At 30.8% G+C, this 23,061-nt stretch overlaps 1 protein-coding gene across 10 annotated transcripts in view; it reads left to right on the top strand.

The window, feature by feature from the left end:
• The window catches only part of LOC143255642 (poly(U)-binding-splicing factor PUF60-like), a 67,416-nt gene that overhangs the window by 31,313 nt on the left and 13,042 nt on the right, over positions 1-23,061 (top strand). For 8 of the 10 annotated variants that reach the window (XR_013030774.1, XM_076511618.1, XM_076511617.1 and 5 more), the window contains 7 exons: positions 1,407-1,620; positions 6,589-6,716; positions 10,617-10,685; positions 18,713-18,815; positions 19,877-19,960; positions 21,110-21,238; positions 22,060-22,468. Coding sequence is in view for 9 of the 10 variants with exons in the window: in XM_076511618.1 (XP_076367733.1) it covers positions 1,407-1,620; positions 6,589-6,716; positions 10,617-10,685; positions 18,713-18,815; positions 19,877-19,960; positions 21,110-21,238; positions 22,060-22,468 (1,136 nt within the window). In the remaining variant the exon portion in view is untranslated. The remainder of the gene's footprint in view (positions 1-1,406; positions 1,621-6,588; positions 6,717-10,616; positions 10,686-18,712; positions 18,816-19,876; positions 19,961-21,109; positions 21,239-22,059; positions 22,469-23,061) is intronic. The other 2 variants (XM_076511619.1, XM_076511626.1) reach the window with 1 other exon arrangement.

The following is a 23,061-nucleotide window of genomic DNA, read 5'->3' as shown; positions in this document are numbered from 1 at the left end:
TGGTTTGCAATAGATAAATTCTGGACATGTAGGTGAATCAGTGAACATGATGCACACATGGGTAGCCTGCAGACGTTAATGCAGTTCATTCTGTTGATTGGGATACCTCATTTTACCCCACATTGTTATCCCAAGCAATAAAGTTTTAATATTTAAAGCTAAATTAGTCATCAACATAATTTCTCACACGTTTAATGTCTCAATCAGTTCATTTCAATTCTTAATTGATACACTTTGAATCTTTATTGTTGTTGGTCTTGGTCGGTGCACATTGGTTATCCTCTTTCTTTCTCTCAGTGTTTTTATGCTGAGGATGTTACTGCATTTGTGTAAGTTCCACATTGGTGTGATTTGTGTGGAACGTTGCACATTACAAGAACATGATTTTTTTCTTTTATTCATCTGGAAGTTTGGTTCCTGGTTCTTTGTGTGTGTATACATTTGTGATATTGCTCTTCTCCCATGTGTCCTGTTCACCAATCAGAAGTGGGTTTTCTACATTTGGTTGGCTAAGCTTGATGTGATGACATTAGGATCCTCATTTGTAACCCCTTATGGATATAATTTTCTGGCAGATGAGTTTTGGATTGTAGTTGACTTACAGACAGTGTGATCTTTGCCCCCCCCCAGCAGTCATATTTCAGATGCAGTTGACTTACTGTGTGCAATTTATTGCACTTTAGCTACTCAACACCATGGGGTACATTCCATTCTCAAATGAAAGTGAAATTATTTTATGTTGTTTAGATTACTGTCCAACCTGTCTTCCCTCCCATTGGAATGTGCTTCTCCCAATTTTCCACCCATATGTGCCATACTTTTACAAGTAAGATAAAGTATTTTGTACATCTAATACCAAACTGTGCTTTAGAGATCTCTCCAGGGTAAGCAAAATATTCATTTGTTCAGAAGTTCCTTCAAATATCATTAGATCAAGTCAAGCAAAAAATTTGGTTATAGTTTTACCTTTAAAACCATTTAAATCAGAAGTTTTAATGATATCTACTGTAATTGAAATATTATTTTAAACTTAAGATAATTAAAGCTAAGAAGCAGGAATATGAATATTTGTACCTTAAATGTGGTACGTGTAATAAACAGAATTGATCAATATATAAGCCATTGTGTGAGTGAATGACAGTACAGCTTGCATGGAATGTAGGTTATAAGTTGTACAGTTGATGTTTTTTGTTTAACTTAGTCAATCAAAGCACAAAACTGAGTAACATGATTGAGACTGCTACATCCTCTTGAACCCATACTATTATGATTTTTGCATTGTAAGTTTTTTACTCTTGTGTTCATTTTCACTCTGAGGCTAAAGATTGGAAATAAGAAATGCTGAATGTTCTTGTTTTATCATTGTTGTTTTTAGCTCTAATCCTGATTTTATCATGCTATTTAAGGGTATATGTTGGAAGTATCAGTTTTGAGTTGAAAGAAGATACAATCCGTCAGGCATTTTCTCCATTTGGCCCAATCAAGTCTATCAACATGTCATGGGATCCACTTACTCAGAAACATAAGGGCTTTGCATTTGTTGAGTATGAATTAGCTGAGGCTGCTCAACTTGCCCTGGACCAAATGAATGGGGTCATCATTGGTGGAAGAAATATCAAGGTATATTTTAACAAGTTTGTTATTCCTTATTGATTCTTGAAATAGTCATCTCAAACATATCCTATTCTTAACATCATATACATAAAGAACTGATTGTGTATCATTAATTTCTTCTGTTTTGTTTGTAGAAAATAACATTAAAAATTAAAAAAACAAAACATTTACAAATTGAGTAAAATCTGGAAAATGTAGATAAAAACATGAATAATACCATTGTTTAACTCTGTAAGCAAACTTGGTCGTTTTTTGCTAACAACACAACTGTGAAACAATTCAGACTGTAAATCTGAATTTACTAAATGTCTTTTAACACTTTTGCTACTGACAACTTATTTCTGCAATTTCACGAGGTACAAAACAACGGATCTAGTATTTTGACATCAAAAACATCTGATCTGAAATAGTACCGAATTCAACATGACATGTTACTTACAAAAATTGATATTTAGGTTGTTCTTTTAATATGTGCTTTGAAATCAAGAAATGAACTGATGTATAATACTAAAATTTGAATTACAGTGCACAGTTTATTATCAAACTTATTGATGTAACTTCATAAAATAGTTGTTCAAGAAAATTTTGAACTCAAGTCAACAAACAGGAGAAATGCTGTTTGGTTTGTGACCTGTTGAGAAAAAGTTTAATCTATTGTTGGTAAATTGCTTTCCTTTTTCTGATGCCTTCAGCAACACATCAAATACCTTTTTTTATGTTAAGATACTGTTATATGATGATTTTCATTTAAAATTACAAACTGACTTTGATCTATATACAACAAAACTAACTATTCATTGCAAACTTCTGTGTAATGAATTTTAAATAGGCAACAATTTTTTTGATAATATGTATCTTAAAAAGTGAAAGATGTGTACAAACATAGAACAAATGTTAAACATATGAAAGTGAAAAATCATTTTTAATTCATGTTGTCATATATCCACATAAATTTGTGGCAGTTTAACCCTTTCCATAAAGTATTTACACTGTGAAAGCTGTTACAACCGTTTCTAGAGTTTGAAGAGAGGTTACAAGGTGATATGTTGATGAGAAATGAGATTTTTGAGACCCAAACACAACTTAAATTAGAATTTTTGGTACCAGTATAGTAACTTAATTTTTTTATTATTTCAATATGCATATATAAAACTTAGTCATCTTTAGAATGCGCTTTTACTTTCAGTAGGTTTTCATCATCATGAAATCTTTAATTAGAAAATCTTAATTTAAATAAAAAATGTATTTACAAAAGATATGTAGCATTTATTGATAATTGTGAAACCACATGAAGATACACATGATCAAAAATTATAATATGACTATTTTCATGGTTACTTTGGTGGTTAAGTAGTGTCATTGCACATACCCACTGTCAGGTAGTTAATATACTGGATCTGAATGATTAATGCTGTATATATATATATATATATGTGTGTGTGTCTAAGTTAGATTATAGTAAAAATGTATTTGACGTGTAAGCAACATTGTACTCTTTACATAAAAACAGCTATAGTGCCCCATTGAGTTGTCTTGATTTTAGAATTAATCAAGGACTACCTAACTTTACAAGAAGAAAAATACAAACATGTTGAAAATAATAATAATTTAACTTCTATCATTCATTTTTCACTGTTTACTTTCTTTTCATCCATCATATTGCTCCAAGACAGACTTGAGCCACTCTTTCACTTTCTTCTCTTGATCATCTGTGCTTTTTGTGGTGAAGAGGGTTTCTCATACAACTCTTTCAGTAACACATCTATTAATGTGTTATTTTTGGAACCAGTAATTTTTGTTTCTCTGCCAAAGGTGTACTTTCATCAAAGTTGTTTAAAAGTACATCTAAAAAGAGTGACTTCCAATATGATACTTACCTTCTTCCACAAAGTCAACTATTCTTGTCCAGTGTTGCTAACTTTTTTTTTCTTTACACATGCTACAAGCCTTCTCCCCACCATTGCAGTGAAATGATTCCAATATGTCTCATGCAAATCACCATGCATCGTTTTTCTACCAATAAGTCCATGATATACTCATGAGATTCATGTGGCTCTCTCAGTGTGCCTCTTCTGAACTATCACTTCTTGTTAGACAGAGTTTCTACTTGGGTGTGTTCCTTTTTTTATTAATTTCAACTTTCATGTTCAGCAGTAGTATACTAATGAAGTAGTTTTCATTAAAATTACTTCCATGTTTATTCAGACCATTTTTCCACTTTAATTTAATCCCAGTTTATTACAGTCATGTTATCAAAACCACTTGTATATGCATACAAAAAGTAACTCTTAAACTGTTTTATGATGACTGATGTACATTTTTAGGACATTATAGAAATGATTGCTAACTGGAAAAGCAATCAGTTTTCTATGGTATTGTACTACTAATGCAATTTTGAACACTGATGAAATGTAGATCTGATACCTTTCCAGTGTGGCTTTTGTAACAGATTAATTCTCATGTAACTGTTTTGATATCAATGTTTATTTAATTCAAATTTATATTTAGAAATGTATGTAACTTATACTGTTAAATCTGTTACACTGTTGTAGAAGATTCTCGAGTGTAAGAATCAACAATATTTGTGTGTACATAAATACTAGTGTATCTTCTATATTGTTGTGCTGGCTGAAATTTCTAGAAACTCTCTTCATGCCTGTAAATTTAATCAATTGGAAATGCCATGTGACAGTATATATTATTTGTTTTCTTGTTTGGGTGCTATAAACCTTGGAAGCTATTAATGAAGTTAATATAACAGGAATTTCAAAAATACTAACTAGAAACAATTATATATTTCAAACATTACAAACCAGTTAAGTGCTAATCCACATTGGAAGTCACTTAGGTGACAAAATTGAGACATTTCTTATGGCTAAAAATTAGGCAAGATGTTTCCCAATTTTGTAAAACACATCTTACCAGTCAATTGGTTATAAAATCTAACCAGAAACTTCCTGTTGCTCCATTGAAACCTGTCCCAGCTTTTGAAGAACCCTTCAGTTGTGTGATTGTTGGTTGTGTTTTTGATAATGTATTATGTTTAATGTACTGTTGTTAAGTGTATATACATATTTCAGTTAAAAGTTGTCTAATGTCAATTTTTAATTCTTTGAGGAAGGAGGTTTCATGGAATTAATATTATATATCTCTTCTAATATCAATATTTAAGTTGAATTTATGTTTAGAAATGTATATAACTTATCCTGTTAAATCTGTATTGTGAAATGTCTACCAATTCAGTAAAGTTATAAAAGATTCTTGAATGGAGAAATCAACAATAAATGTGCATAAAAACTAGTTTATCAGTATTGTTGTGCAGGCTGATATTTCTAGGATCTCTCCTTATAGCTATGATTGTAACCAATGTGATGAGCCAAAAGACAGCTTATATTATTGGTTTGGTATAGTTGGGGTGCTTTTAAACCATGGAAGCAATAACTGTGATTAACACTTATTTATCTGGAACTTCAGATATTTGACCAGGAACATTTATAGATTTCAAACATTATAGAAATCATTTAACTTCAGCAGATTTACATCTTGCATTAGTAGTTTTATGAAGACATTATGGAGCATCATAAGCTAGAAACTTGACTTGTGATGGGTGAAGAAGGAAGAACGCAGAGCTAACTAGCGCCCTGTTATGTTAATTGTTCCTCCATCAACTCAAAATTAACTTGCTCATCATGAATTTATGCAAAAATATCAACAAAGTTCCAAACCAAAAAGAAGACTCAATATTGTTTATAAGTTACATAAAATTTTTGTACATAATCATTATTTGTATTAATCATTATTGTAAATTGTGTTATTGTTTGTATATTAATATATATTTGTATCAAAAAAGAAAACTGTATGAATCTTGTTGGTATCATAAATTGGATACTTATCAACATTTATCTAATTTCTATAAAGTACAATTTACTTCAGTTTCAAGCTATTTAACATTGCAATATGTTACACTTTATATCAACTGCAGTTGTCTTGTTATCCTGCTGATGTGCATATTGAAAATTGTTTTAATATAATTTGCTACACCATGTGTGTATCATGTATGCATAAAGTACATTTGTAGGCTTCAAACATACTATGAATAAATGTATGTTGGAAGTTGAATTATTCCAAACTCTTAAACTTCTATAAACAGTTTTAAATCATAGGCCATTTATATTCATTATGTGTTACATGCTTGTTAGGCAAGTACAACAAAAGGTAACTTTCATTGTTCTTAAACATTTCTTTTCTGATAATTGTTTTGTTGATTTAATGTCTTTATTCACCAGAAATTAATTAATTACCCATTTTTAAATTAATATTTAAGGAGCCTGATAGAAAGTGTGCTAATTGAAAAAATTTTGTCTCTGAAAATAGTGTAATGTGTTCAGATAATTTTTACTTTCGTATCAAAGTAGTTCTTGATTTCATAAAAAAAATGGTATAATAATACTTTTTATATTTCTATTATGTTAACAGAAGTGAATTTTTTAGAATTTATATGAAAGTTTACATACTGTGGTTCTAAACAAATGAAATTTGTCCAATAAATCTTAAGGTAAAATTCTGCCATTTTCCTGATGGCGTTTTGATTATTCTTGTTTCATGCTATAGCTGTGTTCCTTTGATATTAATGTATAATAAATAGGGAGATAGTGTATGTATAAATGTACATACTATTTAAAATGTACCTATTCAATATTTTTTGAGGTAAGAAAAAACTAGAGTTTTTCTTTTTTTTATATTCCAACTGTAAAATATATCATCAAGTCAAATATTAAATAGTTTGCTGTTCACCAGTGCTATACTCACACAGATTTCAACACATGCTACATTAATGTGAATATGATGGAATGTTCTCCATGACCGAAGTATAAGAGAAAAGCTCTTTTATTCTTGACTGATAATCTGGCAGAAATAATGGTTGAATATTGTAGCAATTACAAAAACAATCTTAACATTTGCTTATTCCATTAGGTGGGGAGACCAAGTAACATGCCCCAGGCTGCACCAATTATAGAAAAGATTGTGAGTGAAGCTAAAGTATTTAATCGTATCTTCATTGCATCTGTGCACCAAGACCTTATGGAACAAGATATTCAAAGGTAATTTCATCATCCACTTTGCTTTGGCTCTTTGCAATAATGTGTATGTGTGAACAGAGTACTTTTAAGGGAAGATGCTTATAAAATTATTCATTTCACTTAGTTTATTACAAAATGAACTGCTTGATGACATATTCATCATTGTCTTTTAAAACCAGAATTAGATTTAGTGGAATAATTTCATCTAAAGGTTTATTTGTAGAGAAAGGTTTATTTGATGATCCAAAACTAATTATGATTGTATGTGCTGTTATTGGCAACTGTTAGTATAATTGAACAATTTCTTTTACATAGCTTAGGAACACCACACAAGATTTCATAATGATACAAATTTTGTTCCTGGATAGTATGTGTTATTTCTTAATTGCTTATGTTGTAAAAGTACAGAAAATGGCCATTCTTCCCTTCAAAATTTGCTTTTGCGATCTGGATAATAAAATTTAGAAATAAACCTATTTTCTATGTAAAAACAGGCAAATTTACATATTTTCATTTACATAAGGTCTGAATAAAACAACATATGAATCAAGATTTACATGTATTTATACTAACATTATACAAAAATGAACAAAATTGTTTGGAAGCTGGTAGTTTTTCAAGATTTGAGACTGTAATGTAAATCACTTTCACATATCAGCCTCAGATATAATCTCCCATCATGTTTTCGTTGTACACTCCTTGGTAGTGGCATTCATTGAAGTGTCTTTGGTTGGGGTAGTATATGTTTCTGTAACGAGCTGCACCTCTGAAATTGTAATCTAGTTCTACAACGTCTACCTCTTCTGATTTGCTGCTCTCTTCTGAGGATGGCTGCTTTCTCTTTAGCAGAGTGGGTACAGGAAGTTCAGGGCAGTGTGCCACTGGGGCAATGGATGATGGAAGGTCCAGATATATGATAGCAGATGCATTCTTGCTAGCCCGAGGTGTGGAAGGGTCCACCATGCAGAAGTAGCAATTGATTGAGTGGTCAGTAAGTTTATGCCAAATTTTTGGAACAGCGAACTTCATAGCTCTCTTTTTCCCTTCTGTACCATCCTGCAAAAAAGCAAAATAAAATTATTATGAAGAATAAATTTATTTCATCCACAACTAATGTATATTTTTAATAATGTGATATTTTTTCTATAGTATTGGAAATTACAAAAAATTAAAAGATATTTAAATTTTAAAAGGTCTAAAATTTGTATAATATAAAATATTACTATTCAAGCAAGCAAAAATTGTCCGTCTTACCTTCTAAAGTTTTTTTTTTGCAGTGCTAGCAGGTAAAATGAGGTGCCCAGGGTTTGTCGTGATGCCAGATAGGCATCCCGAAATGTGCCTTGTGGGCTTCACATATCTTAGAAGATGCTGTCACAGAGTACTTTTTTGCTCTTATCTTGATAAATTGGTCACATACATAGCAGAATGCGTCTGGAGAATGCTTGCAGCTTCTTGATGCCATCTCTGATAAAATCAGATAGGTCTATGTGTTCACTTAGGGAGCTAGAACTAAACTGAAGTGAGTGGTGAGCAGTTTGCCCCTGTATATATATTACTATGGAAAGTTCTAGAAAATTCTAAAAGGTTCTTGAAAGTTTTCGTAAGTTCTACAACATTCTAGAAAATTCTTGTAAGTTCAAGAAAATTATCAATCAGCTACTCAGCGATAAATCTAACTAGAATGTTCTGGAAAATGGGTAAATTTGAAAATTTCATTACCCAGATGACAAAAGCAAAGCTTGAAGAGAAAAAATAGGTATTTTCCATTTACTTTAGACATAAGCAATTGGGAAATAACAATTTCTGCCCAGGAACAAGAAAAAGTAAAAATTTGGTTGCATTGTGTTATTAAAGTGTTTCTTAGCACTTCTTATAATTCTGTAATCTATTTGCTCTTAGTTTCATAAGATTAACATCTAAATACTTTGTATATCTCTGTGATAAATCAATAACTTGGATATGTACTACCAGAAAAATTATTCACACATTCTTTTTATAACCTTTTTTACTTAAAATGTCAATCGTTTCATCAGGTTATAGAGTAACTGTGTGTTTAAGATAGCTTAAATGCTATTTTATTCTTTGGAAAGATTAATTGGGCTAATTTTAAATGCACAAAAAAACTAAAAAATACCAAATTATTTATTTTTTTAGAGTTTTGTTATTAAAACATCTACCATCTAGTGATTAAATAGTTAATTCTTTCAGTGTAAGCTCAATCTCTGGGACTAACCTCATAACCATTTTATGCTTGTTATAATTTTCATTCTGTTACTTTTGAATTAGTAAATGTGTGTTCACAAACTTTCACAGAATATCAGTAAACTTTACAAGGCTTTCATGTGCAAAATAACATATTTTAAATCTTTGTTAAACAGAGATTTTATGATGCTTTTTTATGTTTGCATTTTGTCTATCTGACATGGAAAGTAATTAATTTTAACATTAAAAATACTTTTATGCATCAAAATATTTTCAAATTTTACATGAGAATTCCTTATATTGTCCACATAGTTTTATCAAATGTTTGTTGAGGGAAACCTTTATGTTATTTGCACTAACAAATCACTATACGGATTCAATCAATTTGACCAATCTCATGACCACCATATGATATTAGGAAATCAATATATATTATCTATGTCCTAGAATGACTTCACATTATAAAATAAAAACATAAATGCTCAGCCCAGTTTGCTTAAATCTTATATTACACATTTATGTATATATTATTTTTATTTTATTGACCTTTCAAATATGTCTGATTAGCTTTAGAGAAGTTTCAATGATGCAGCACACATGCCCTCATGTTACTGTATCCAACGATATAAACCTGACCTTTACAAAGTGACATGTCTTGGCTGTATTTCAGTGGACTAGTATTTGGTGAAGTACGGTCACTTTTTAATTATTATAAATCATATATATATATATATATGAATTATTACCATTTACAAATTGTAGGTTATATGAATAACCAAAAAATCATAGATTACTTCATCAATACCATAGAATTCCATTATAATTTATCAAGTTTAATAAATAAGATGTATTTGTATCTAAAAAGTTTGAAATCATGAATAGAATAAAGATCCAACTTACCAGCTCAAGGGTTTCTTGAAAGAAAAAGAGGACATCATTATATTTGAAAATGGCTGAGAAAGCTTACTCACTGAGGGGAGATTCTGAGCTTCCAGTTGATTATTTACATTTGTATATGAAGTAAGTGTATATAAGGGATCATTTCCAAGAATGGAAAGAGATGAGTGGGGGGTCAATGCATCTGATTCAGTGAAGATATTGATAGCTCATCAAATAGAAAAGATTAAAGGTTTTTAGTTTATATTCTACATTTTCAATATCAGTCATTCGAATTATTAATTCACACAAAACTGTAGACTTTGTATATTGAAATAGCAAACGTCTAAATTGAACCAGTGCTGCAAATACTGCGTGGCACACAAAAATTAGTGTTTAGGCATTGTTGTTTAAATTTACCTTTAAGTTAAAAAATTAAATGTATAATGTTAAAACTTGAATTATCTACATTTTTATACCAAACTTGAGATAAATTCATAAAATAGTAGTTTAATAAAAGGTTGAATACAAGTCAACAAATTTGATCATATGACCTTTGACCCATTTCTAAAGGTTTGACCCATTTCTAAAGGGTTAAGCTGTGAAACTTTATTTGTGATCTTGTTATTTAAATAATTATAACTATTTTTTGCAATGTCTCTTTTAATATATAAAATACAATTTTACAAAAATTTTAATTCCATTATTACTTTCCAATTTCTTTAATAAATTAATGTTGTTTATTGAAGACATTTTAAAGAGTAAATGGAGACTGAACTTGTGAAATTTAAGTTTGAAGTATTAAAAACACTAATGTAGTTTTTATTATTTATTTATTAGTGTATTTGAAGCCTTTGGTAAAATAAGATCATGCAAGTTGGTGCCTGGAAGCATTCCTGGTAAACACAAGTAAGGATTTGTTTAATTATTATTTTAATTACTCTTGTATCAATAACATTGGTCAAGTTAATGAACCTCTGAACTGTGAAACCTTACATATTATAACTCATGTTACTACTTGCATCTTTGCGATATATGATCATCTTTCAGTGAATATTAAGACTGTTTGAACCAAAACATAAAAGTTTTTAAGTAAAGTATTATTATCCAAAATTTGTTTGTAAATATTTCAAGCCTTCACTGGGTTGGTTGAAGTTAAAGGTAATATACTCTTCAAGAAAAAAAAAAAAATGCAAAAGGGATAACAATGATATATCTGAACTTCTCTTTTTTTAAGTTTGTTTTTTTAAATAGAAGAAGATACAGTAGGTTGAAACAATGTGAATTGGAAAATTACTCATGTTACTCCTATATATTTAATAGAGGTGATAAAACTTTCCTGGAAGTTATTGTTTAATTAGTCGTACATCTTTAGTGAGAAAAATTCGAGAGAGTTTGACAAAAGAATAGATTCACCAAAAGAAAAGTTTGTCTTACTAACCTGTTATATCTTTTGAGAACATTACTTACTATCTGGACAATGGATAAACAATCTGAACTATTTGCACTTAGATTTTTAATAAACTTTAGAAAATGTTTAGAAAGTGACGACTTAATATTCTTGTTATTTGGTTTTGGAAACATATCTTATAGTAATTTGATTTTTGTGGTCAAGTAAGTAAAACTCAAAATCTCGAGGTTTCACGGCTTAAATATACTCTTCAAAAAAAGAAACACAAAAGGCAAAATATGAAACAAATTGTTAACAAGTTTATTCCGGGTAGTTCTGTATGACATGTGTGAAACTTTGCACATTCACTGCTCAACATCCAAAGTCTGCAAAGGCGATGTCCACGCTCACTATGTGAAGTTTAACGTCACTCAACGTCAATAACTAGTATGCCCCCGTGAGCATCAATAACTACTTGGCATCTCCTGTCCATGGAAGCGATGAGATGACGAATCACATCCTGTGGAATGGCTGTCCACTCACCTGCAAAGCTGCTGCAAGCTGAGATAGAGTCTGCGGTTGAGGTTGTCGCCGTCGCAGACGTCGGTACAACTAATCCCAAAGATGTTTGATGGGGTTTAAATCTGGTGATCTGGAGGGCCAGGGAAGAACATTGATGTTGTGGTGTCTCAAGAAGACAGTGGTTAGTCGGGCTGTATGAGGACGGGCATTGTCATGTTGAAAAACGTTGCCGTTCACCATGATGGGTTGCACTTGGGGCCTAAGAATCTCGTCAACATATCGTTGAGCCATAAGATTCCCTCGAATGTGCAAAAGGTCTGTTCTGGCATTGTAGGCGATGGCAGCCCACATCATGACGCTGCCACCACCAAATCTGTTAACTTCCTGCACACAGTTTGCTGCAAAACGTTCACCTCAGCAACGGTAAACATGGGTCCTTCCATCCTGCCTACGAAGCATAAAATGTGATTCCTCGCTGAACCAAACATGCCTCCATCGTCGATGAGGCCATACCCGATGTGCCCGAGTCCACTGCAGCAGTGTTTGACGATGTTACTGGGTGAGGATGACGCCTCTGACTGTACGTCGAGGTCAGATTTCTGCATCTCGTAGACGGTTGCGTACGGTCTGATTGGAAATCCTACGCAGCCCTGGTATGGTTGAGGCAGTAGACGTCGCAGTGGTAGTCCTATCCCGAAGGTGACGTAACCGGATGTAGCGATCTTGTGCGGGCGTGGTCACACGAGGTCTGCCAGATCGTGGTCGGTCACGAGTTGATCCATGTTGTTGGTGACGATTCCATAGCCTTGTGATGGTGCTTGAGTGGACATTCACAGCTTTGGCAACATCTGATCGAGATTCGCCTGCTTCCAAGCGACCAATGGCGTTATTGAGTTGTGCTTCAGTCAGTCTTGGCGTAACTGTATTGTGTGTCGGTGGCTCAACACTTAGCTATGGAAATCGAGAACCCGTCACTTTTATAGGGATTTTGCACATGCAGAACATGCAGATCTCTCAAACAAATTTATTGGACACGAATGCGTTTTGGCAAATATCCGATGTTTTCCTCCTTTTTCAAAGTGCACAACTTTTATTGTCATTTTGGTCTGACAATCAGTGCTTTAACACGTGTCACATCACATACTCTGAGCTTGTAATGTTATTAAATATATTTCTCTTTAAAATAAAAGGAATATCCCTTTTGCGTTTCTTGTTTTGAAGAGTATATTTGTTAAGAATTAAAATCTTTCTTTTCATTTTATGGTTTTTATATTTTGTTAACATTAACTTTAAAATATCATAAATGAATATCAGAAGTTTATATTTTGGTAAAGCTATATTTTATTTATTATTTTCTCTACCCTAATACTAACTGAAAAGGAATCATCAGTGTACAATGATATAAAAAGTTGAAGAAATGTGAACTAAAATTAGTAATATTGTAGTAATAAGATGTACTACATGTTTTCCTTTTCTTCTAGTTTAAAGTTAAGATTACTAAAATTGTCTTTTTCTGTAATTTCTGAGGTTGGAACTTAGAACTGCTCAGGCAGGTTTCTAATTTAACTTTCTCTAGGGGTTAAATGGAGATCAGATGTTTTCTGACCTAATTCTTTTACTGAGGCAACAGTATGTTTTTCAAAGAGAATACTGAGTTATTCTTGTTACTGAATTGAGCAGTTCTTGCAGGCAGACTCTTTACTTTTACTACTTGTTGGTCAACTGATCTAACAAGCACTAATCATTGTTGTATTGTGTCAGAAGTTCAAGAGTTTATTGCAATATTTAAAACAGTTTTGGTACCTGTGAAGATGGATCTTCCATAAATTGTCACCTGTGTACACTTTAAAGTGATTTTTGTTGAATAACAGAGTTAATTTCACTTGAACTTGTACATTGTTTTTGTAGTGTTTCTATATCTTTAACTTTCACAGAACTTGAAAGTTCTGGCTTTTTATTATTGGTAACAGGTTGATATATTTTTATGTAGTTTTATTATCGATAACTCTGGTTCACTTGTAACTTTAAATTGACTTATATTTTCATTTTTATAGGTGCAATTTTACTTTTGCATGTAATTTAATTATGTATGTGTTTATGTTTGTGTGTTATATTTCACACTACACTTCAGGTAGTGAAATCATAGATGTTTTATTTTTATTGAAGTTTTATTACTCTAAGCTGAGAAGTTTATAATTTATGTTTTGTTTCTATTTATTAAAATACAGCAAAAAAATCTAAGAATACTCACTGAGTACTTGAACCAATTATTGAGATAATGCAAAATATTGTTATTTACAGGAATAGTTGCACAATACCTGCCCTTGCCACATGGGTGATTGAAGCTATAAATAGTGGTTTTTTTCAAAAATGTATTTAATAGTAATATTTTTAGTATTTACATAATTACCTCTGCCACTAAGGATGGACAGATGAACAATGTGTTCGCCATTGTGTGTATGTGTTTGAGAGTAGGATTTCTCAAAAACAGCTGAATAAATTTTGAGGAAAGCTGGTATACATTTGGACTATGAAGTACCTAGAAGTGGTTAGTTTTTGGATGGTCAAGGTCACAAAAATAAAAGAAAATCACTACTTGTTAACATGGGATACTGATTTTTCATATTAATTCTGTTCTATTACTCAGTCAAAAATGATTGTATGTTGATAAAACTTTGTAGACATGTGAAGAATATTATTTTGTACTTGTTTGCAAAAAATGGTTTGTGTTCATTGGTAATAGTGATCATATTAATACATTTTTATGTTTTTTGATATCCAAATATGATCAATTCTGTTTGAAGGAGGTATGTGCTATTCTTTGTGCCACTCTAGCTAAGAATTTTTTTTGTGTGTGTACCTATCAGTTTTACTGGTTACTTGTTCTTTGTTAGCATTATGAAAAAGTATACACCTCTTTGACATTTGCTGTTGAGTGATATATAACCAACAGAAAAAGTATATTATTCTTTACAAATTTGTCCCCTACTAGTACAGTGGTAAGTCTACGGATTTACAATGCTAAAATCAGGGATTTGATTCCCCTTGGTGGACTCATCAGATAGCCCAATGTGGCTTTGCTATAAAAAAACACACACTCATCCTTTACAAGATTCATTTGGAAGCTAGTTTCTTCAGGTACCTCAGTTTCATTGTTTGTTTGTTTTTGGTGTTTAGCGTGAGAAGCTAATTGAATTTTTGAACATATTTAGGGCTTAAATAGGAAGCCAATTAAAACTATTTTTAGGACATTTTGTTTTTAGTTAAGGATAAACTTTAATATTTTGATTCACTATTGTTATAACAAAAATACAGGCCTACAATGCTTCATCAGTTTACAACAAAACCTCTGAATCCTAGACATGAGTATTAAATTATTTGTTTTTTACATATATTTTTTATTTATTGTTATAAAAATAACTAAAATGTAAAATCTAGAAAGCTATTTGGTTAGACAAGAAAACTTGAGTGAAAAAAAAGGAAATAAATTTCTCATGACATTGAATATCCTCATGTGCACATCATGTTTCAAGATTGTAATTTGATTTTGAGATGCTTATTGCTAACATTAGTGAAGAAGTCATTTCAAATAGGTAAAAATATGACAGTGGATTGAATTTAGTTCTGAATGATGAATCTAATATCTTGACTCAAAGTTTCTATGAATATTACCTAGAAATACATTAAGTCTTGTAATAATTTCACTCGTAATTGGATAAAAGATATTAATACCAACATTCTTGAATTATATGAACCATGTCCATTACGAAAACTAAAAATAATAAAATACATTCCTTGTAGACCAATTGTTTCTGTGATGAATATTCTATCTATTTCAGTTCATAAACGTGTATCTCTTGCTTAATGGCTTTAAACTATCCATCTATTGAAGTTATTGATGTTATTTCTTTATCTAGACTGTAATTGTCAGGTGGTTTCCCCTTTAACATATTTAAAGTTCATTTTTTTTATTACTTTGAAACTTCTGCTTTGTGTTTGGCTGAATGATACATTTGTTACATGCTGATATAGAAAAAGATAGCTTTCCTTTGTATTTAAGTAAAATATACTTAATTTTACTCTTGAAATAGAAATGATATTTCATACTGAATGAGAATCTAAATTGGTTTTCAAGAACCACACCTGTGTATCTTTAAATCACTATTATTACAAGACCATTACATGAAAGATTCTTCACCCTCAGTCTCATTTGTTAATCCAGCTTTAATTATTTTTTCTGTTCATTTGGATTTATGTTTGAAATTGAATTATCTTAAAGCTCCTGTCATTGATTGAAAATTTTTACTAAACATTATTAGCCTGGCTAATTAAAATGAATATTAAATATACAAAGATCAATTTACCATTTACTTAGAGTATATCAACCAAATATTTTCAAAAACATTTTAATCTTTGAACCATGTGCTTTTTCTTGTAAGAAATTGAGTTTTACCTCAACTTCCCTTATTTAAATTGACATCTTAATATTGGTCACACTAAAATATCAATTAAATAAACATTAATTACTATAAAGATCTATGACATTATATATTTTTACCCCTGTTCAAACATTAATTTAACTGAAAAAGAATTTAGTGGATTGAAATAACACTTCTGCCATTTTGCAGATTGTAGCAAATTATATTTTGTGACAATGATTACTATTATATTAATGTTAAACATGCATTTTGCTAAAAATTCATGTATTCCTCTTTATTGTTGTTGCAGGTGGTTGTGTACTATAAATAGGTTTAGCTCAGGTGATAAATGTGAATAAAATAGGAACCGTGGCTAAGAATCTCCTCTCTCCTACACCATTTACCTTTGTATAATTATGATGATTAACTTATAAGGACTTTGAACATTTGTGGAAACCAATGCTAGCAGTAAAGCCAGTCAGAACACAGATCAAAAACAAAAGTGCATCTTATAACTAGTTGTTACTTTCAACATATCTGCTTTCATCTTTGTTTGCTAGAATGTCAATTTTGCCACGCAATGTATTTCTGTTGTTTTTCCAAACATTCAAGTCCAGTTTACTTGATGCAAAATGTAACTGTTCAATGCTTGAGTGCACAAACTGAATGGCAGTAAGAGCATCGACAATAAGCTCTGTACAAGTCAAGGTTGTCAAAGAGGAAAATGTGAGATTTTATTCTTTTTACCCTGGCTCATTTCAGAAATATGATATTGTTTATATTTGTATTCTCGAGTCACATTTTATTCATAATACTAATAATATAATCAATAAAGTTTTGAATATAGATGCAGACTTGCATAACAGCTGACAAAATTGTGTGATATTATACTAGTTTTAGTCAATTCCTTTATAGACAACCCGGCATGGCCAGGTGGTTAAGGCCTCGTGATCCAAGGGTTGGGGCTTTGAATCCCCATCACACCAAACATGCTCACCCTTTCAGCCACAGGGGTGTTATAATGTTATGGTCAGTCCCACTATTCATTGGTAAAAGAGTAGCACAAGAGTTGGTGATGGGTGGTGATGACTAGCTGCTTTCCCTCTAGTCTTACACTGCTAAGTTAGGAACAGCTAGTGCAGATAGCCCTCAAGTTGCATTGTGTGAAATTCAAACCAATCTTTTATAGACATACAGTGATTGTAATTGTATTTCCAGATGTGTTTACTCCTGATGATGACAATTTAATAAGCCAAGTAGTGTAGAATCTGTTTTTATTTTAATCCCATCCAGGTTAGGTGAACATCTTTTAGGTATAAAGTACACACCTATATAAAAACTCAGAACTTTAAGTACAATACTGATTCTAACTATTTCAAGTCTTTTTCTCAAAAATTTTGTGAAATTGAAATTTTATCATTTTATTTTTATATTTGTGTTATTTGCAAAGAAAGGTGAGAAAAAGTTCAAACTTGTATTTGTGCATAGCTCCACTGAGTCTAACGTGTTATCAAAACACTTATCAGTACTTTTTTATTCATTCAAAACTATAAATATTTATTTGTTAAAAAATGATCAATCCTCATATAAGTTTACCACCTTTTTGTGATATCACACACAGCATGTGGTGTGAATAACTAATAATGAAGAACTAGTTTGAAAACAGATACAGATAAAGTTTCAATACCACTAGATAGTATAGAGTATAAATTATTTACATGATGTAATTGTAAGATGTAACTTATGGATTTGTAGAAAGATCATTAAATGTAGTTTCTGCAGAGAAGGATGGGATTCAGTAAGGAGTTAATAAGTTTGAGGAACAAACCATAGATACAGGATTTTTTACAGTATTTTTAGACATTCTTTGTCATCCTGAAAAGTGTTTTCTTAAAATTACATTACTTTGAAAGATATGGAAATTTTCTTGTATAATAAGTCATAAGGTAAACTAACTTATGTTTAGAGATTACTTTAGATGAAGGCAGAATATTTCAATAAGTCAAATATATAACTAACTCATTTTGTGTATTAATTTTAAATATATTATAATAAAACAATATAAACAAGTAAAGGAACTTATTATTTATTGAAAAGAGACTATTAGATATAAACTGATCTAAACCAAGAATATTGGTAGCAGTAAAATTGGTACCTAGTCATTGTAACAAGTCAAGTTGTGTATCATCAATCAAATGTTGCATGTTTATATACATACAGCTAAAAATGGTGATCACTGTTACTGGCCAGTTAAATGTATCAAAATAAACATTGCTGAATGTCAATAGAATTCAAACAAATTGTGTGTTTGAATGTGATCAGCAATAAATAAAATTAAATTATAATAGCAAAAGAAACATTTTTGGTTTTCTCAAAACAGAATTTCTTAATAAAATTTTGAAAGTTTTACAAAATAAGTAAAGGAAAAGTTGAGAGATGTCAGTGCCTCCCAGTCTTTTTAAAGTTCAATAAACTTGTAATAACTTTTTGAAACATTGAAACAATTTTTGAAACAAGCTACTGCTTGTAATTAATAGCATTTTTACATGAATGTTGTGAAAATTTTCAGAAATGTCACATTAATATATCTGTTTTACTTTCATTAGGGGATATGGCTTTATAGAGTATGAAAGTTCCCAGTCAGCTCAAGATGCTGTGTCGTCCATGAACTTGTTTGATCTTGGGGGCCAATATCTTAGAGTTGGAAGAGTAAGTGTTAGTTCATAATTTTATGAATATTTGGACAGGATATAAAATGTAGTTTCTTATACAAAATTTGAATGCTTCATGAGTTGAATAACTGTCATGTTTTGCATTTTCTTATGCTTTTGTTAGGTTTCCATCCTAAAGAAGTATTTACTTTTGAATTGCTCCAAAAGGTCACACACAGACCATATTTTCTGAAGATAATTTCTTCTCTTATTAGTATATTAATAAATTTGAAATAATGTAAAATTACTGTAAAAGCATAATTTTATATTGGTTTTTGTTTCATGTTTGAGGGTATTACAAAAAAAGAAAAATTTTTCTTGATATGTTTGATACTTTTATTTAAGTCTTAAGCAGTCTTGGGTAATGTGACTTCTTTGTTTTGTACTGTATATATATTGTCTAGAAAAACACTTTAAACTTGATTATGACAAAACCTATTTCAAACATTGGAAATTTTTACTCTCTTAACCCTCTCATAGTAGGCTCAGGTAAGTTACAGAATGACATATCAGGAATTTCACTTATGCAACAATGTGTACTGTAACTCTGTCTGAGGTTTCTTAGCATATCCTTTCAAAAACTAGAAATACATTTTTAAATATTGTAAGTATGTTGTACACAAATAATGACATGATTATAATTAAGTATTTTTGCTAAAAATGTTATTTATTGTTGTTGCTTACACTCGAACTCCTAACAAATCAAGTGCAAGATGATTTTTATTTTAAAAATAAAAATATTTTCTTTTTCATCACCTTGTAGTTTTCATATTTAATTACATAATCTCTAGAACTTTCTAAATTAATATTAGAAGTTTTTTTTGTTTTTTTAAGGTAAATCTTTATATTTTTATTTTTTGTTTTCTTTATCACTAACTGTAGCTATTTTCATCAATGTACAATTCAGTGAAATTATTAAAGTTAAGAAAAAGAAGGAATAAACCTTTTACTTGTTTGTAGAATATCTAATTTTTTTTTCATTATATTTATAATTACAGATGTTAATTTTAATGTTTTTATTTTTCTTTCTTGTCTTTTATCATTTATTATTCATCTCAGCAAAATCAAAGATGCTTTGGGACATATTACAGTATCTCTGGAGTGATGTGCAACCCTTCGGCAAAGAAAAGAATTCTTCGACCTGTACATTTTCTTTGTTAATGCTTGATAGGTTCATTCTTAGTCTATTCATATTTATTAAGCTTTCCTTATAGCTGCTTTCAAAGCTGCTTTATTAGTAAATGATTAAACCACTTAATGTGACACCATTTACAATACATGATCTTTAATGAACAATACTAATTATTATAAAAAATTAAACTGAGAAATGTTAAAGCTCACTAAATGGTGTACCTATGTTAAATATATTTTAAACATATGATTCATGAATTTTTCAAGTTATATTAAATGTTGTTAGAAATCCATGAGAAATGGGGTGATCTAAGATGTTGTACTTACTTATACAACATTAAATAATATGGTTATTAATTTTTGAAACAAATAGATGGAAGGGGTGGTGGTTTGACAACATTGGAACCCTTTCCTTAATCAGCTTCTGTTTACATAACATTAAAGTATACAGTTATTTATATTTGGAACGAAAATGGCTGGGATATCTGGACTCCTCCCCAGTTTTTTGCTTTTGTTTAACATTAAAAAGTACAGTTATGCTATTATAAGTTAAAAACATAACATTGTAAAAAAGTGAATTTATACATTATTTAATACTTAATCAACCAGACAGTTTGTGGTTGCTACTGTTAGTTATTTTTCCTTTTAATCAGCATCTAATAAATAGTGAGAGTGTCAAATAGCTGTAGTAACTTTGAAATGTCAAACAGAATGAGTAAAATTAATGACAACAGGAATCAACCCCAAAATTATCAAGTCATGAAGCATCCTCTCCATCTATCCATTATGTAGCTTTATGCTTAACAACAAAGAAAACAACCAACCAGAAACATTTTGATTTCTTGGATATTAAAGATAATTAAATAGTTGAATGGTTAATTACTTTCATAAGAATCCAACTGATCATTAGAATGATCAAAAATGGTAATAATCAGATACAGTAATTTCTGTTAATTGGTTAAGTGTAATTTTCATTAATTAATTAGTTTATAGGGCACTAGTCAATGTCATCCCAGCAGGTGATTGGTTACATCATTTAATATATTAAATCAGCCAGCACTGATCAAGGAAAAGTTGTGTTAATATAATTATATCTAAACACTAATACATTTGTGTGCCATTCTTCATATTTTTACATTTCTTCTTTGTTCTTATTTTCAGGCTATAACTCCACCTAATGCTTTACAGACACCAAGCTCAAGTGGTGCTCTACCAACTGCAGCAGCTGTAGCAGCTGCAGCAGCAACTGCCAAGATACAAGCTATGGATGCTGTAGCTTCTAACACTCTGGTAGGATTAAATGTATAGTTAATTTAGTATTAATAATAGTAGAAATAGGTTTATTTTATTACAAGTAAAATATTGTATTCCTGTTTTGTGTCAGAATTGTAAGTATGGAGGTGTTATGTTCCATTTAAAATTGGGTTTCTGGCTGAAAATATTTTCCACAGTGAGGCAACCAGCTGATGACATAATGCATTCTAATCTTTATAAGTAATAATGTTATGAACAGTCTATTTAATTGGCTGTATTCATTACTGGCTTTATATTTGTTTTTGATCTAAATAGGTAGTTTACTCTGATTGGAAGTTAATATTTGTTTTTAAAAAGGAAAACTTTGCTAACCAGTAAATACGGAGGAATAATAAATAATATTTAAGCATTACTCAAAAACTGTGGAGGTAAAGTACTAAAGTCTAAAACATCTTTATTGTGTGTGTGTGTGTGTGTGTGTGTGTGTGTATAAAACTTACTAATTGTAAAAATTATTTTTCTCAGAAGTTTCTCATTTTTAAGAACAGTTGTTGTGGATGATAAGTTAATTTTTTGTCTGACTTTTTTACGTAATTACTATTTTCTCATTTATTTAAAATGTTTATGAACCATTTTTTTACCATCAGTTATTTCTTAGGAGCTGCACTTTGTGAGTGTGTAAATTTTCAAAAAGTTGACAAGGTTTTTCACTTCTGTAGAATTATTTTCCTTTTTTCACAAATATATCTTTACATATTAATTTTTCTCACATTCCTCTTAGTTTGTTTGGAAACAAATTAGTGGGTTATAACAGTTTATTTACATAGGAAAATCTTCTTGCTTGTTATTATTTTTAGGCCCTTGGTCTAGGAAATTCTGTATCTCTCCCACAAGTAAATCCTATTGTAGCCGTTCCAGGACTGACCATTCCCCCACCAGCTACAATTCCACCTCCTGGGTTAGCTATACCATCACCAGTCTCTCTATCCAGCACTGGTTTGACCATTGGTCAGACAGTAACAATACCTCCTCCTGGACTAGCTGTTCCAAATTCCGTATCACCTGTTGTGGCTTCAACAATTCCTCCACCTGGTTTAGCAATTCCTACTGCAGTTGCCATTTCAGGATCTGGACTGACAGTTGCTCAGACTGCAACCATTCCTCCACCAGGACTGACCATTCCTACAATAGGTTCTCCTGGCCTCATAACAACTACAGTTTTACCTCAAGCTGTTATGGCAGCTAGTGCACCAGGCTTAATAACAGGTAAGTCATATGTTGGTTATCTGATACATTAGCCAAAATTACATCTACCCTTGATATTGTACTCACTAAAGTAATCTATCATTATAACTTCCACACCAAATATTTAAGCCTTTTTTTTAACAATTTTTGTATCAAACTGTTGATGTTTACATTGATTTTTTTTTATTGCAGAGCACCCAATAGGTAGTTTGTCAGTCATGTAAAAAAAGTACCAGTATAGGTCATGCTTACAGACAGTTGATAAAAACAAAGAAGCATTTTGACATGTGATTCTGATAATAAATTTTATGTAAATGCCTTTTGTAAAAGACTGTGTTGAGTATATAGGAAGTTTAGGTACAGTATTGATGGAGCAATATGTATCCAAATTGTTCTTGAAAGAGGGAAAGATCCTTCTGAAATAGCAAAAATAATGAGTGGAGTGTTGACTTGAATGCAACTCATTCATCAGTTCCTGAATTGGCTCCTGGATAAATCCTATCCTTTTTCTACAAGATATTATTCATTAATTCTTTCAGAATTGAGAGATGAAAGGTGTTTTGGAATGTCTATAGAAGATCTCATTAGTCATTATTAAAACTTAGTAAATCCCA

Source organism: Tachypleus tridentatus, chromosome 7, assembly GCF_004210375.1.
Source record: "Tachypleus tridentatus isolate NWPU-2018 chromosome 7, ASM421037v1, whole genome shotgun sequence".
NCBI lineage: Eukaryota > Metazoa > Arthropoda > Merostomata > Xiphosura > Limulidae > Tachypleus > Tachypleus tridentatus.
The sequence above is the reverse complement of the archived record's forward strand: the minus strand, read 5'-3'. Positions and strand labels throughout refer to the sequence as shown.